The 17518-nt window shown below is 36.0% G+C and overlaps 1 protein-coding gene across 1 annotated transcript in view; it reads left to right on the forward strand.

The window, feature by feature from the left end:
- Window positions 1-17518, forward strand: part of LOC107584699 (polypeptide N-acetylgalactosaminyltransferase 18-like) — a 132303-nt gene that overhangs the window by 91096 nt on the left and 23689 nt on the right. The window contains exons 7-9 of the mRNA XM_016271403.1: window positions 1300-1485; window positions 7240-7377; window positions 8638-8733. Of these exons, the coding sequence (XP_016126889.1) occupies window positions 1300-1485; window positions 7240-7377; window positions 8638-8733 (420 nt within the window). The remainder of the gene's footprint in view (window positions 1-1299; window positions 1486-7239; window positions 7378-8637; window positions 8734-17518) is intronic.

The raw sequence follows: 17518 nt of genomic DNA on the forward strand, positions 1-17518 counted from the left end.
TGGTGAATAAAGGCCTCCTGTAACTAATCAAAGCATTTTTGTAAGAAAAATATTCCATATCTTAAAAGTTATAAACACTTTTCTCTCACTTCTCCTGACTGTCGTACGCGGAAGCCGTTCCGGTGGATGACGTAGGACGTATGCGCAGCACGCGCACCTCTGAGATATGCTAGTCTCACGAGTTTGTTTACAGGAGCAAAAGAAGCAGTTTCCTTACATTAGCAAAGGAAAACCAGTCTCCTCTTGGCTTATATCGAAATCCTCTGACATTTTTCTTTACAAATCCTCGTTTTGTGCTTCTAATTCGTGACCGGCGTTTTGTTTAGCTGTCTCTCCGTCGCGCTTCCGCGTTCTTTACTAATCTCCGGCGCGTGTGCTATGCATACGTCCTACGTCATCCGCTGGAATGTCTTCCGCCTACGACAGTTAGCGGAAGTGAGAGAAAAGTGTTTATACCGTTTTAAATATGGATATTTTTCTTACTATAACGCATGGATTTGCTACAGGAGGCCTTTATTCACCCCCCGGAGCCGTGTGAGGCACATTTTTATTATGGATGGACGTGAATTATTTGACTGTTGAACAGAAACACATTTGCCCGTATTGCCCATATTGAGCATGCCCACAAGCCACTGCCATTATAAAGCTAGGAAGTGCAAGGACAATTTTTAATATAACTCCGATTGGATTAGTCAAATACACCTAGGATGCCTTGAGTGTGAGTAAAGCATGGTCTAATTTTCATTTTTGGGTGAACTAACCCTTTAAGAACTATTGTAAAATTGGTCTAACCATATTAAAAATGGACAGATTAACCAGTATTTGTGTGTGTGTGCGGTCTGATGGTTAGCTTAGCAACATGCTAACTCTAAACTCTATTTGATCACTGCACAGAGCTGCTGTCTATGTAGAGTGTTCTAAATCAGTCACTTTTATGAGCTTCCATCTGTGTTAGGATACTGCCATAGAAGACAGGTGCCTCACTCAGTTTTGGAACTGAGACAGTGTTCACATGTATGGGTACATTCATTATCTTTTACTGATTTTAAATCTATTCCACAGGCCATATATTCAATTACTTTTCAGACTTTTTAGGGTCTCATGGAGGTCTGGGTGGTTTTAAGAGGTCCAAATGAGCTTTAGTCTTTAGTGTTATGCAAGATCTTCATACAAGCTTCTACACTTCATCTGCTCCTCAGTCTGGTCCAGCGAGTAGATCTGTCTTGCCAAGAATTGTGCCTTTTTTATTTCTCAGCATGAAAATGTATTTTTATTTAGATTCTTTGTGTGTTTGTGTAGGTGTGGCAGTGTGGAGGAAGTGTGGAGGTGTTGCCCTGTGCCCGTATTGCCCATATTGAGCGCGCCCACAAGCCCTACACCGAGGATCTCACTGCCCACGTGCGCAGAAATGCTCTGAGAGTGGCTGAAGTGTGGATGGATGAGTTTAAAAGCCACGTCTACATGGCCTGGAACATTCCACAAGAGGTGAGGTTTATTATGTCAGCTACTGTACTTACTGCTAGAAAGTCCTGTTGACATTTACATTCACTTAAGTGGCTGATGCTTTTATCCTAACATGTCGTATAAATGAGAAATGTTAAAACACAATTCATCCAAAGGACACTAAGGAGAAAGTTTGCAATATAAGATTTAGTGTTTAGGTTTCATAGGAGTATTGTTTATATAGTAATTAATTTGTCCCAATATTAAGTAAAAAAGGAATATATTTAAAATGCATTTATTTCATACTAGTTCAAATCTTTTAACATATTTACTGACATATCACTCGAGTCTTACTGGCATTAAAAAATATTATGAAACTTCATTTGGAGTACTACTTGTGCACAATGCACATTTCTTAATATTAAGCCTAAAATGTGTTTTTAATGTCACTACACATGAGGATTGTATGATCTCTGTATAATATCGGTCTTTAAATGCAAGATATTTAATGTTTAATACCTGATGTGGGAGATTTCACTACATTCGAAAATTCAAGTTTGGTGAACTCTGCCATGTGAATTTGTATCACTTGAAAATGAGACTGATACGTCATGGTGCAACATCTTAGCTGAATTAAAAGAACACAAACTTTAAATCTGCAGTGTTGCAGTGGAGTAGGTTGCTTTTTTTCATTCTGGTTGTATTATTTGCTGAAAAAATGATTCTAAAAAAGACGCAGAAGGGTGTGACATAATATATAGCCGTTGCAGTGTTTGTAAGAATTTCAAAGTTTACGTGATCATGGCTTTGAAGGATATATCCACCTTATTTTTTCCGTAATTTAATGTTTCTGACCTCTGGTGTTGTCCGCCTCTAGTTATTTTTAACTTGCAATACTGCTTAATTCTGCATTGAAGAATAAGGTGGATAGGGTTGTTCTGGTGACATTTGCGATATTCCACCATCAAGGAACAGTGAATGTGAGTGTTCTGGAAATTGCCTCATCATTGTGATGGCAGCACAAGCGCCGCTCATTCACAGACCCCAGCAGTCTCAGAGGAAGCATAGATGTGTAAAAGTGAGTGTGTGTAGGAGGGTGCAGATTTTATATGGCAGCATCAGTGGCTTGAATCTGATGTGGGTAGATACTGGCAACCAGTGTAGTGAGACAAAGGCCATGTCCACACGTACATGGGTATTTTTATAAACTGAGTTTTTCCTTCTTCCGTTTAAAAAAAAATCCCCATCTACATGAAAACGCAAACGCATGCTATGAAGCACTGTCAAGAGCATGCCAAGCCAACAGGTGGCAATATAATCTCAACAGTAAAGCCATGTTGGCCAATCAGAAGCCTGAAAAAGTTTCCGGTAGGCGGAAATAACAGCGCAGGCTCCGACGTCACTTGTCTACACGACAACACTGCAAACAGAGTTTTTGAAAAACTTCACCCTGGCAGGCATTTTCAAAAATGTTCGGTTTCAGTGAACTGGTGCTGCGTTTGCGTGTGGACGAACGGCCAAATCGCATAGAAAAAGCTGCGGTTTTAAAAATAACCGCGTTCGTGTGGACAGGGCCAAAGAAGGTGTGAAGGGAGCCCTTTTGGGTTCACTGAAGACCAGGTGTGCTGCAGCATTCTGGATCATTTTAGGGCTTTTTACTACATCTTGGACAGCCAGGCAACAAGTTTATTTCCTTCTTTCCCTTTATATATCCTTATGAATTAATAATATAAATGTAAAAATTGAAATTAGGTTTTTATTAGGTATTGCTGATAATACTATACAGCGTGCATCAAATAGGAGGTTGGTTAATCTCCTTACTTATGCTGCCTGTAAGAACATTTTTCTTAAATGGATCTCTGATAAACTGCCAACGGTCTCAGAATGGCTTATGGTGATATTTAATTTTCTTTCATTGGAATATATTACCTACAGGTCAAAAGGGGAAATGGATATGTTTTATCAGACATGGAACCTATTTATGAATCTAAAATTGATGCAATTATAAGGATTTTTTTTTAAACTTTTTTAACATTTCTTTCTTTCTTTCTTTATGATGCATGTACAGTATCTGTGGCAGAATGCACTTTTTGTGATCTGTAGTCCTTATTCTTTTGTTTTGTTAAAATAAAGAATAAAAAAATTGTGTACACACATCTACTCACATATATATAAGGTGTAAGGAAAACATGTTATTAGTTTTACGTAATGGATGTAACACATTACATTTTTTTAAATAATTGCATTTAAATATTTCTTGAAAATAAAAAAAATTGTTTTAAATTAAATTTAACACTTTCAGTTTTAAACAGTCTTTTTTGTTGTTGTTTTTCATTTATAATGACACTCTTAAATGCCATTGACTGTTAACTGGCTGAGCCTGACCAGAACATTTTTCTGAAAGTCTGATATAGAAATACCTTCTTAAATTATGTCACAAGCATATTCATTTTTTTTTCTTCTTCTTCTTTTTCTTTTTTTTTAACAAGTTAAAAACAGGAACAGGAGTGACCCATAAACAAAAATATTTGTTCCTAGTTACCACGGGATGTTAATCCCGTGGCAAACGACAGAGAAACAAATACAAACATAATTAGCGTAGCTGCTGTTCCAACCAAGCAAAAATGATTTGTTTAACCCAAACTAACGAATAATAATGTGCATTTGATTAGATATAACTGCAGTAAAAGATTATGACTGCAGTAAAAGATTATGAGATGCATTATTTGAATGCTTGGCCAAAGAGATGTGTCTTTAATCTAGATTTAAACAGAGAGAGTGTGTCTGAACCCCGAACGGTATCAGGAAGGCTATTCCAGACTTTCAGTTTTAAACAGTCTTTTTTGTTGTTGTTTTTCATTTATAATGACACTCTTAAATGCCATTGACTGTTAACTGGCTGAGCCTGACCAGAAAATTTTTCTGAAAGTCTGATATAGAAATACCTTCTTAAATTATGTCACAAGCATATTCTTTTTTTTTTCTTCTTCTTCTTTTTCTTTTTTTTAACAAGTTAAAAACAGGAACAGGAGTGACCCATAAACAAAAATATTTGTCGGAAATAAAAATTATGCCCACAGTCAGTACTGTACATTCATACATAACTTGAATAATTGGAAAGTAAATCTGATTATAAAGACTGTAGAAAAGTGATTAAAATGCGTAGAGAAATACAGTTGTTATTGTCTATTAAGCAGCTATTAACTCATTTATAGTTCTCAAACCATCAGCTCTGCTTTCAACCATATGTTACAGTGCTCCATTTATTTAGGGAGCTTTGGCTCTGCTCGTGCATTTATCAGTGAGACAGCAATTAAGATCTGGTGAAAGCGGAAGGCGTTGTGAGATTGCAGCTGATTCCCAGACCCAAGCTGAATGTTGAGAGGAGGGAAAGGGAGAAAGGGAAGTGACTGTTGATGCAGGAACATGAACTGAGATGTTCTTTGCTATTTCAGTTCCAGTGGTATGGAGCGCAATGTTGCATTTTCATAAATCACTGCTATAATATATAGCAATTCAGCCTGATTCTATATCTCCAGTCCGATAATCTCTTCCTCCGTTGTGAGGACGAATGGTTGTGCTATATTATGATTATAGTCATGACTAAAGGTCATTGGTACAGCATGCAGTGAAAATCATCAATTCTGTCATCATTTAATCACTCTAATGTCATTCCAAACCTGTATGCATTTATTTCTTCTGCTGAACACAAAAGAAAATAATTTGAAGAATGTTGATTGCCATATTTGTTTTTCTCTACAGTGGACGTCAATGCAACCAAAACCAACATTTTAGTGGCCAACATTCATCAAAATATCTTATTACATGCTGTATTTTTGAGTGAACTTTCACTTTAAGAAACTGCCTTTTGTTAGTTCAATTACAAAAGACTGGAAATTATATTGAGGACATTGGAAAAACCTATAAATTGATTATAATTAAAAATTTTGTCTGAAACATTAATTTGAGAAAGAAAAAAATAATGTCACTTAATTATGATAAAAGAGAGTCAACATATTTTATTGTAGCTAGTTACCAAAGAAACCTTTATCATTTTAATTTAGTTTAACTTGATAAATGAACTGAAACATAAAAATTTATTTAAAAAAACTATATAGACATATGTTTAAAAAAAAAAGACAAACACACAACAATATGGCAAAAACTTTAACAAAAAAGAAGAAGTAAAACAGAAAACAAAACTATTTCAAACAATAAATAAAACTATAGTTGTATCTTAATGTTACTAAAATAACACTCATAGTGTCACGGTTCGCTACTGTGAGGAGCACGGAGACGAAGGAGCGAGGAGACGAGGAGTGGAATTCAAACATATAGATTTTAATCACATCCAGGGAACAAGGAAACGTAGCAATGGTAGACACTTAAAATTCCGGAAAAGGGGAACAGAACGGGCTAGAACTCCCCCCCCCAAAATATATTTGGGGAAGATAACGGGCTCCGAGGCCCTCCGTGGGCTAAACTCGGGGACAGGAGCCCTCACTGGGCTAGATTCGGGGGTTGGAGCCGACACTGGAGCGAGCACTCTGGCGAGGAAGAGGGCCCTGTGCCAGTAATTTCTCCTCTTCCTCCTCTTCTGATTATGGGTGAACTGGGCGGGCTTGTCGTTGCGGTGGCCGGCAGGCTTGAGAGAGTTGCGGCTGGCGGGCCTTACTCGGGAACGGCCGGCGGGCTTGAGTGAACTGCGACTTCCATGCCGCGGGGAGAAAGAAACGGGAAAACAAAAACACTTTAAAAAAAACGGAAAAGAAACACAGGGAGAAGAGGCACCGCTCACTTTTTGTTTGTCCGAAATTCTGTCTCGCTTCGCTACTGTGAGGAGCTTGAAGACGAAGGAGCTCAGAGACGAGGAGTGGAATTCAAATAAGGAAAGCACACGTTCAAGGGTATACATATACAATTCCAGACCTAATAACAAGGAACACCTGGAACAAATTGAAGTAATGGGGACAGGAACAGGAAAGACCAAATAATGGCAATGAAGGTACATGGGAGCAAAACACACACAAAACAAGGAACAGAGTTTGACACATAGTGTGCATTTTTGCCACACAAACAACTGCAGATTCTGTATTTCTCAAACTGCATCAAAAGTTTGGAAAATGCAAAAAGCAAATGTGCATAAAACAACTCTCCCCAAAATGTATAGACCTAATCTTGCAGCGCATATTTAAAGTTGTTTACTGTCATTGTCTACATATTAGTTCTCACTGTGTTCACATTAAATTATTAGATTTCAAATCAAAGTGATTTACACAGTGAACAAATGGTTTTACTTTTGTTAAAAACGTCAAGTTCAAGTTTGATTTATAAATTAAATCCATAAATAGGGTATTTCGCCATGATTCACTGAACTCTGTATTTGTGTGCCTGTGTGTGTGCTCCAGTCAGTGTCAATCAACTCTGAGGGTTTCAGTCAGTTTTTAGAAAGCACAATGACATATATGATGGGGTCGTGAAAATGTAGGACTGAAAAACTGAAACCAAACAGAGGTAAAAGGTTCATTTATTTGAACCTAAACTACATGAATTTCTTTCTTTTGGTGAACACAAAAGAAGATATTTTTTTGAAGAATGTTGTTAACCAAACAGCTGCTTGTAGCCTTGGACTTCCATAGTATGAAAAACAAATACTATGGAAGTCACTAGCTACCAGCAACTGTTTGATCACCAACAATACAGGTTTGGAGCAGCTTGTGTGACAGGATTTTTATTTTTTGGGGTAAACTGCCCCTTTAAACTCATTGGTTTTTGTGTTTGTTCGTGTATCATCAGGACTCAGGGATAGACATCGGTGACATTGCAGAAAGGAAAGCACTGAGGAAAAAACTGCAGTGCAAGACCTTCCGCTGGTACCTAGTGAACATTTACCCTGAGATGAGAATGTACACAGACACCATCGCATATGGAGTGGTGAGTATTTGTATTAAACCCAATGAAACGGAAGCAGTTTGCACATAAAAAGAGCAAATAAAGAGTTCAAATACTGTGCAAATAACTGTATATCTTGCCATATAGACTCATTTCCCAGCAGGGCAGTGTTATCTGGAATCAGATTGTGTTGTAATATAACCCTGCATGTCCAGTCAGAGCAGTGGCAGTTGCAAGACAGTTTCTCTCTACGCGGCTCCTATGAGTGCTGAATAAGCTACAGCTCATTGTGAATGCCCAGATATTGTACCATTGAGGCAGGATTTGAGAGCAGTGCTCGCCACGTGTGACACCCACTCGCCGTTCCATCTAAGACGCCTGAAGAGGATTTTCCAATTTGCTTGACAAAACGATGCCTGTGCAACGCACCGCTAGCAGTCGAAGCGCGACTCACCCGCACTGTTTTTATTAGCCATGCATGTCAAGTCCAAACAATTCATTCGCTTTTACTAGACTAAATAATAATGCACTTGACTTCTCAGTATTGATGCAGAAACAGGCTGTCTGGTTGAGGTGTTCATTCTGTGCTTGATTTCATCATATGTGTTTTCATAGGCGCAATTTAAAAGGAAGAAACTGTGGAAAATAGGTCAGCCTTATTGAAATGAATTCTGGGAGTAAAGGGCTCAGAAATAGCTCTCACCCTCATTACTTTACTCTGAGTGACTGCATTTGATGAGCCTGTCAATCATGTTGGCTGGAAATTCAGCACGCGGTGATAAAAGGCACAGCAGTATTCAGCTGAATCCAACGGAAAATGCCAAAACAGAGATACGATCCATTGAAGTCCTCCGCTAGGAATTCTGTTGTCACTGATACGGCCATGTGTTTAAACATTATTTTCATTAGACATAACAGTTGCCGTATGCTTTGAAGCCTATGGAGCAAAATTGTTTTTGAGGCTCTGCATGAAATGATTTTACTAATAGGCTCTTTATACTCTGGAGGTAAAATCAGGTAAACAGAAGCGCAACGAGTTCAAGTTATTCGTGGAAGGCGTGACAGTACGGCTCTTTTACGTCACCAAGGACTTTGACTGGAATATCATTTAGATGATTCATGAGTGTGCATACACTTATGAAAATGAATTTTATAATTAGAACCTGTAATTAGGAGGAGAATTGAACCGCATTACGATGCAAGTGAGAAACAGCCTTGAGTTTTATCTGCTATATGCTGTATGTGAAAAATGACATGCACTTGATTGTCCACTTAATTCTGATGATGCTATTTTTCTCTCAGCTGAGAAACTCTCTGAAGACTGACTTGTGTCTCGACCAAGGACCAGACACTGACAACATTCCCATCCTTTATCTCTGTCACGGGATGACACCTCAGGTGAGATGCTTTTCTCGCTCTGTTCACCTGCATCAGTGACACTGTGCGCTGTGACACTGGTTTTGTTTTGCTTCAAATCAAATGAATTTGGCATTCTGTGAAAACCATGTGACAGCATGCTTTGCTTGCGGGAGACTTGATAGTGTATAATAGTGTTTAATGTTCAGTTATGTTGGAATTAGGGATGCTCCAATCAGGATTTTTGCAGCTGATACTGAGTATCGATTTCTTGTCATGGTGATCGCCCGATACCGATGCCGATTCTGATGCTTCAAGCTTTATAAAGACGGTTTCATCGGGCGCACGCGCTTGGCCCGAAGTTAAATTCCAGTCTGTTTGTTTATCAGTCTGGCTATGGAGCCGGCTACAAACGCAGTTAAAGTTAATGTGATGAGTAGACTGAAGTTGGGCTCAGGTGGTTGTGCAATTCATTTATTTGTGGCGCTTGCCACAATATCAAAACGGACCGATTTTCCAAAAGGCTTCGTTGAATAAACATTAGCACGTACTGCACGTTTAAAAATCTAAACTATTTCCACGCATCATGTACATCGTCACGCGTTGACGTCATCAAATTGTGATCAGTTCGTGAGATCGGCCGAGTGAAGCGAGTACCGATCGAGTCATAAAATGTGAGTATCGGCCGATACCGATCTCCGGCCGATCAATCGGAGCATCCCTAGTTGGAATTATTAGAACCGTTTAAATTATACTATAGTTACCATTGTGAAACAGAGTGGAGCATTTGCTTAGGCTGTGGACTGGTACAGTATATTTTATTACAGTTTTGCTCAAAGAATATTTAACACTTTAGCATGCTATGTACTATTTAACATGCTATATGTACTATTTGTTGGTAACTTGTTAGCTACTTTGGACAGTTCTTTAATTCAGTTATATGTCAAAAAATGTCTGAAACAGAATTAATTCTGTCGGTGAAGCACATAAAATGATTCTGAGGCTACTTAATTGGGTCACTTTTTTCAGTGTGCTTAACTCTTTCCCCAACAAATATGGAATTTTCAGTGTTTCTGTGTTTTCACTGTTATACACTTGGGGGCACTATTATGCATCTCCTGAATGAGTCTAGAATGTGCTGATCAAAAACACAGGCGAGGAAGACGCAGAAATGAGCAATCTCGTATGTATGCATATGCATATAAAAAATAATGCGATCATCGACAGTAAACAGCATCTAAATGAAAACTGCCTGATGTTACAGAGGGAATGTTGATCCAGGAAGTGGACTGGACAGGACTGTGCAAGCTTTAGGGGTGCTGATGAGAGCCATCTGCTGCATCTTTGCTTTGATCATCGTATATGATCCAGATGTAGTATTTTATAAAAATGCGATTTTTCAGCTTTTTGCTGAAAATGTAGCTTTTCTATGAAACCTGCCTACATTCAAGTGTTGATAAAAAAAATGTCTTTAAAAGTAGAGGCTCCCTTCATTATTTTGATGTGCATGTATGTTCAGATATTCATAAAACAAAATATTCTGGGGGCCATGAAATTTTAATGAAAATCATCAAAAATGCTGGCAGTGGCTGGCAATTTATAATTTTTTTTTTTCAAAAACGCTGGCAGGGAAATATCAATGTGTACAATTTAGATTTGTATTTATCTGGATATTTGATATACAAATATGTAAAAGTTTAAATTGAAACAAATAGATTTAGTGAAAATATACTGTATACTCACTATAGTGAACTTTTAGTTTTGACTTTAGAAATTTGTTTTGGTCAAACTTCATTTTTTTCAATTGAGAGTAAGTAAATCAATTACTTGTAACAAGTTGAAGTACTTTTTTTAACTTTGATCTAGCAACACATTTTTCTCAGTGTGGTTCATTCTAAACAAAATTACAAGGTGAAAAAATGTACAACTGACAAAATATTTATGTGTAAAATCTTTTTTATATATTAAATGATTTCACTTGTTTTTGCTTTTCAAATGTATTTAGATAAACATTCATTTTTTAAGCAGCTTTACAGAAAATGGTGTTATTGTATAATATCTTAAAGAAATAGTTCATCAAAAAAAGAAAAATATGCCATCATTTACTCACCCTCATGTTGGGTTTCGTTCTTCTGTTAAGAACAAAAGAATATATTTTGAAGAACGTGGGTATCCAAACACAGTATTTTTCTCCATACTATGGAAGTAAATGGCTACCATCAACTGTTTGGTTACAAACATGATTCAAAATTTATTTTTTTCTGTTCTTTAAAAGAAAGAAACTCATACAGGTTTGAAACAACATGAGGGAGAGTAAATGATGACAGATGTTTCATTTTTGGGTGAACTATCCTTTAAGTCACATTCAGCAAATTAGAGCTGGCTAATTATATAATTTACATTTTGGCTATGTAGTATATGTCCTTTGTAGGTACTGTATGTTTAGATGGATGGATATACAGTACATACAACTTTATATAGAGGTGTACAATAATACAGTTTATATATTTGCAATGATATAAACATTCATGCAGCTGAGATTTTACTTTATACAGTAGTATAGTATGTTTCTTTACACAAGTGTACTCTATGCAGGTAAAGATGGATGTACTATATATCCAACTTTTAATATATCATTGGGCATAATAAAAGTAAAATTTTTACCTTAATTGATTGCCATATCATTAATTTGATGAAAGATTTTAAAATTTTGACAGCCCTAATTCATTTTTATTTAACCTATGGTTAAAGACTTGGCTGAATAGTAGTGTAAAACATTAACGCAACAGACATTACATAAAACAAGGGACAAATAATTTTTGACACTGATGAATGTATGTTTAAATGTCTAAAAATATTTAAAAGCAGAAAAAAATAAGTTTTTGAAGAGTTCCTAGAAGAAGGAACAGTAAATTTCAAAAAATTTCAAAACTATTCTCAGGCACTGGTGCACAAAATATATCACCGATTTTGTTATACATTTGTGAAATATCTCTTTACTACTCATGTTCCCACTTGTTGACCCACTGAGGAACACGGTGTTCTTTAATGTTCAGTAGAGTACAGGTTATCTTGACATGGCCAACTTGTTTCAAAAATGCCCTTTTTGTAGCTTCATTCAGGAGACTATAATGTCGTTGACCAAATAATCTCTCTTGGTCTTCGAAATTAACAAAATGTTATGGTCAAATCATAGGCAGAGGGTGAACCAACTCCAGGGTAAGGCTAAAAGCAGCCAAATGTATTAAACATCACAAACCTGTCTTTTTAGGCAAGGACCAGACATGGGTGCCATGTAGGCTAAAAAAAGTTTAATGGAACTGAATTTGTATTTAACGTCATTACAATTTAATAAAAACATTAGAAATGTATAGTTTATATAACGTTTCCTTTCCACGGTTATTCAAACAGCGAATAAATTATATATTGAAAGTGACATTATCACTAACATTGATCTATCGCGAGTTTAAGCACTTTCAAAAAAAAAAAAAAAACTATCGTTATAATCACTGAAGCTGTATACGCTGTGAAATTAATCTCTTACTTACATTGTACATCCATCTGCGCTTTGTTGTTTATGATGAGAGAATTCGCAAGAGTCCAGAATTAAGTCAGCGAACGCACGCGCACTCAACAAAACTGATGTTTCAACGATGACTCATCTGAACGCCTCTGATTGGCCATTGCATTCCTAAGCTCAACAGAATTGTGTGTGATTGGTTAAAATGTGCAACACTGTAAAAACGCCTAAAACGAAATACGTATCTTAATTTAATGCCGCAATCGACACTGTACATTGACTTTGTTATCAACAGACGTAATAGATTTAATTTGTTTGTGCAATTTTTGTCCAATTTAGTGGCATTTTTGCCCCAAGTCCCCTTGGCCAGGGGAAGGCACACGCTCCGCCTATGGGTCAAATTAATAAAAGATAAGTTTGATATTGTAATATTTAGAGAGAAAAGAAACTAAGAGGTTTCATGTGTGACATGGAAGGACCTGTATTACATTCCTATCCTCAGAGAGAGTCAGAGACCAGCACTCGAGCTGATGGCGCCACTCAAGATGGTAAAGGGCAGGAAAAGGGTGAACAATAAGTCATAGAAGGTGCTGCAATACCTGATCCAGCAGAGAAAGGGCTGATTGAGAAAGGTTATGGAAGCATGATGATTCCCAGAACACAACAAGCACAAAAGAAAGAGTTTGGTTGCAGTAGCATTAGCCTTTAAAAAAGTCACAGGTGAGAAATTAGTTTTTCAATGCTGATGAATTGTTAGGCAAACAAATCACCAGGGAATTTTCAGCAGATGCAGTTTAGAACAGCTGAGATGTTTTCAACAGCTTACTAAAAAGAGGAAAGAGAAATGTTTTGTTTGCCATTTTCGCCTGGTTTGATCATTTTTATTAATTCAGTTTTCTGTTGAAACAGAGAGGAAAAAATAATCTAGCTAATCCAGATAAACAGTTACGTGCCCAGACAACACGCAAAAAATAGCTACTTTAGTATCTGTGTCTGAGATTAAATGGAGAGCAAATAGATATTTTTCTTGTCAGTTATTTTAGTTAGTAATGAGGAATAACCATTAATTCTCTTGAGCTATGTAGGAGCAACCTCAGCAACTAACATGTTCTTCTTGGTGGTTATTACTTTATGTTGTCTGTACTATGAGTATTAAAACCTCATCCACTAAATAGTTTGAAGAAGTGAAAATGAACGTTGCTTTTAAATGAGAAACACGCAGTACACGGTCAGACACAATAGAGCGGCAGAAAGAGTGGGCTGGATGATAGTCATAAGTGTTTTTATGCTGGGGTGGCTGTTTGATTTTCCAGCGCTTTGTGCCAATATCTTTGAGACTCTGGAGGTAGTCGGAGGCGGCCTAAACATCACAGCAAAATATGGAAATATAACAATGGTGTTTATTAATGTCTGAGTGACAGTGTTACAGAAAATGTTGTTAATGCTTGGTGATGATGTTAACTGCATAAAATTGTATTGAAAATCACAAAAGGATTATATATATTTTAAAAAATAAAATAAAATAAAATCATATCTAAAATGAATTTGCATGGCTTTATATGTTGGCAGTTCACAAGCATACAACCCTAAAAATATTTTGGCTTCAATTTAAGATTTATGTATTTGAATTGCATAAAAAGTTACCTTCATTTGGATTATATAGTTTTAACATTAAAAAATAAACTTATGCATAAAAATGGCTAGTAGTGGGACAAGCAATATTAAATGAGCTCAATTTTTTTTTACTTTAATTTAATGAGATTTAACAATGATAAATATATAAACCTGGTTATTGTGTAGTTTATTAGTACTATTAATTGTGTTGATTTGAAACTGCAGAAACACTGATCTATAATATCATTTATAATATCTGTAATCTATTTATAGAGAGATCTGTAGGTTATTTTGCATGCTGTAGTTTAATTTTAAAGGTATGATGTACAGATCAGTTGATAGACAGCAAGTCTAAAATCACTCGGGATTATATAGTTTTAACATTAAAAAATAAACTTATGCATAAAAATGGCTAGTAGTGGGACAAGCAATATTAAATGAGCTCAATTTTTTTTTACTTTAATTTAATGAGATTTAACAATGATAAATATATAAACCTGGTTATTGTGTAGTTTATTAGTACTATTAATTGTGTTGATTTGAAACTGCAGAAACACTGATCTATAATATCATTTATAATATCTGTAATCTATTTATAGAGAGATCTGTAGGACTCCAAAATGGATGATTTTGAAAGTTATTTTGCATGCTGTAGTTTAATTTTAAAGGTATGATGTACAGATCAGTTGATAGACAACAAGTCTAAAATCACTCTGCTTTCTTGATGCTTTATGTATCAAAAAATGATTGTTTTTATACCATGTGTAAATAAGTAACATAAATTAATAATATTCATCATTTTGAATTCAGATGTAGTATTTGTGTTTATTGTTCACAATATAATTATTTTGTTTGGTCTACTTCTGTGTTATGTTTCCAACTTGAATGCGTGACAAGCTGTATCTTCCGATTTCTCAGGTGCACATGAAGGCAGCATATGATTTGAAAATGACAAAGGCTTTAATTATCACCGTTAGAGCATGAATAACATAGCATACATGTTATCTAAATACATAACCCAGTCCATCAAAATGATGAATCATAATTATTTGTAGTGCAACCTACAGTACCAACACACAATAGATGTGTAAAGGTGTTTACTTCATACTGACAACACAATGGTTCATTTATGCTTTTTGCTATTACAATTTGTAATAACTAGTTAACCAGTGTGAGCACTGACCAGTGCAGTATGTGACTGTCTGATTACAGCATTGTCAATGATTTAATTTTAGTTATAAATCCAGATTTGCAATACAAGTGTAAATTTTATACTCGGGACAATTTTTATTGTTTTATTGATTGTGAAAAGCCGAGACTTCTGCATATGTATAAGTTCAAAATATACAAAACTAGAGGAAGAAGATCTGGAATTTTTACCAAGGCCAGGCAAAAATGACAGTTTGTCTGAGGAGGAAACATAAAATCCATTTCGGGTTGAAAAGAAAATAGTGACAAATGTCAAGGGACTTGTAAAAAAAAAAAAAAGGCAAAACATATATATATTTTTTATTAGTCTATGAAAGAAATCAAATTAGAAGTCTGAATTGCTGACAGAACATTGTATAGGATGAATAATAGCATAACTTTGTTGATGTGTGGAATATGCTATTTGTGCTAGGTTGATGATTTGTAGGCAATAATAGTCATATTTTTTTTTCTCTCTCTCTTTCTCTCTCTCGGTTTTCGTTCTGCTCCTGTCACATCCAGATTGGCTTAGTCTTACCTGTCAGAAGGCCCCTGTGGAGTTTATAATCAGGACTCAGCTCATAGCAGTGCTTTTGAGAGGGATTTCACAAAAATGTGCCCACATCAGCATATTTCATCTTAAGCATACAAAATAAAATAGCTAAAGACACTTTTGATGCTAATGACAGAGATACGATGGACCCTCAACAACAACAACAACTTATTTCCATATCCAACATCGCAATGTTCTTTAGAATACAGCATCTGGTTCTCTCCAAAGGTGTTACTTTTCCTAACATTTGAAGTATGTGCAAACGCAGTGCAGGCAGACTTGTTTTTTCCTTCTGAACAGCATGAGGGATGGGGGGTTTTTTTGACAATGGATCTCATACAAAAACAGGACGTTCTTGGCAAACGTCTCAAACCTGTGCACACATGAACACACCTGAAGTATGTGCAAACGCAGTGCAGGCAGACTTGTTTTTTCCTTCTGAACAGCATGAGGGATGTGGGGTTTTTTTGACAATGGATCTCATACAAAAACAGGACGTTCTTGGCAAACGTCTCAAACCTGTGCACACATGAACACACTACTGAACATGTAAAATATGGCGAGACAGAACTGTTCCCAAGGAAATTAGTTCAGACCCTTCGCTCCCTCCGTTCTGAGAATAGCACACCGTTCAGGAAAGATTTGTGAAACAGCAGTGCTAAGTGACAGCTACTGCAACCTGCTGTCATTTTTGACATAGACATTTGCTTGACAATTAACTGAAATAATAATTGAGATTATGAATATGGCTTCCGTGATTACTGGTATGTGAAATATGTACAGCATTGCATTTAGTTCTACTTCCGCTGACTCAAAAATGTTGTATCAGTGTTTGTTTTTTGCAGAGATTGAGCAAGTAACCAGTTACAGACATCTGTTGAGTACATAAATGGCAAGAGGTATTTAACTTGCCTATAAAAAATAAAATGTCTTTATTAGCATTGATGGTTCTAATGAAGAACCTTTAACATCCATGGAACGTTTCCATTTCACAAAAGGTTCTTTACAGTGGAAGAAGGTTCTTTAGGTCATAAAAATATTCTTTTAAGAAGAAAAAATTTAAATTATTTTAAGAAGCGAGTCTCTGAACTGTATGGCTTTATTTCACATTCATAATAGAACACACAAATAGAACACAAAAGATGGTACAGTGCTGTAGACACAAAAGCTTTATTCTGCAGTGACCAAGACCAGGCCAGGGCCAGGTTTATGTGATCATAAGAAGTCTCAAGACCACAAGATCAAGACTCCAAATATTCTGTGACAGCTGTATTTGATCGTAAATGGAATGAACATCAAAACACCACAGATATATAAAAATATATTGAATGTAAATTCTGTTAATCAAAATTAATAATTGCAGTTACAAAGGAAAGAGTCATAAATTATGATTTTTACTACAATAATGCAGCACTTACATCTGCCATGGTGGACTGAGAATGTAAGTTATCATTAGGACATGAGGTGGTTGGTGTGGTTTCCCTTTGAGGTGCTGTTCTATTAACAGTTCCAACCAGCATGATAATTACAATGATTTTTTTTTTAATAACTAAAGATTTGTATAATACTGTAAGTTCAGGAACATGTACCATTTTAAGAAAGTGAAAATGTTCATTTTGATTCCATGTTGACTTTACAGATCTTTTCCCCCTTTATGAGCAGGTTTATTTTAAATCAGTGAATCATCACCATACCATTAACCTATTTTCTTTGTATTCAATTATTTTTTACCTTTATATGAGTAGAATAATTTGTAGTATCACCCTGGGACTAGTCTGAAAGCCTGAAGTCTTGTTCTCAACCCAAATATCGTCAAGAGAAAGAGTTTTAAGTTACAACACTTTGGTAATATTACCTTTTGAAACTAAAGCTTGCCAGAGAACTCTCTGAACTTTAAACAAGAGAAAATCCTTCAGGAGATAAATGCCCCTGCATTACAATCCGCTGCTCGG

The sequence above is a fragment of the Sinocyclocheilus grahami genome, unplaced genomic scaffold (assembly GCF_001515645.1).
Source record: "Sinocyclocheilus grahami isolate Dianchi unplaced genomic scaffold, SAMN03320097.WGS_v1.1 scaffold62.1, whole genome shotgun sequence".
Lineage (NCBI taxonomy): Eukaryota > Metazoa > Chordata > Actinopteri > Cypriniformes > Cyprinidae > Sinocyclocheilus > Sinocyclocheilus grahami.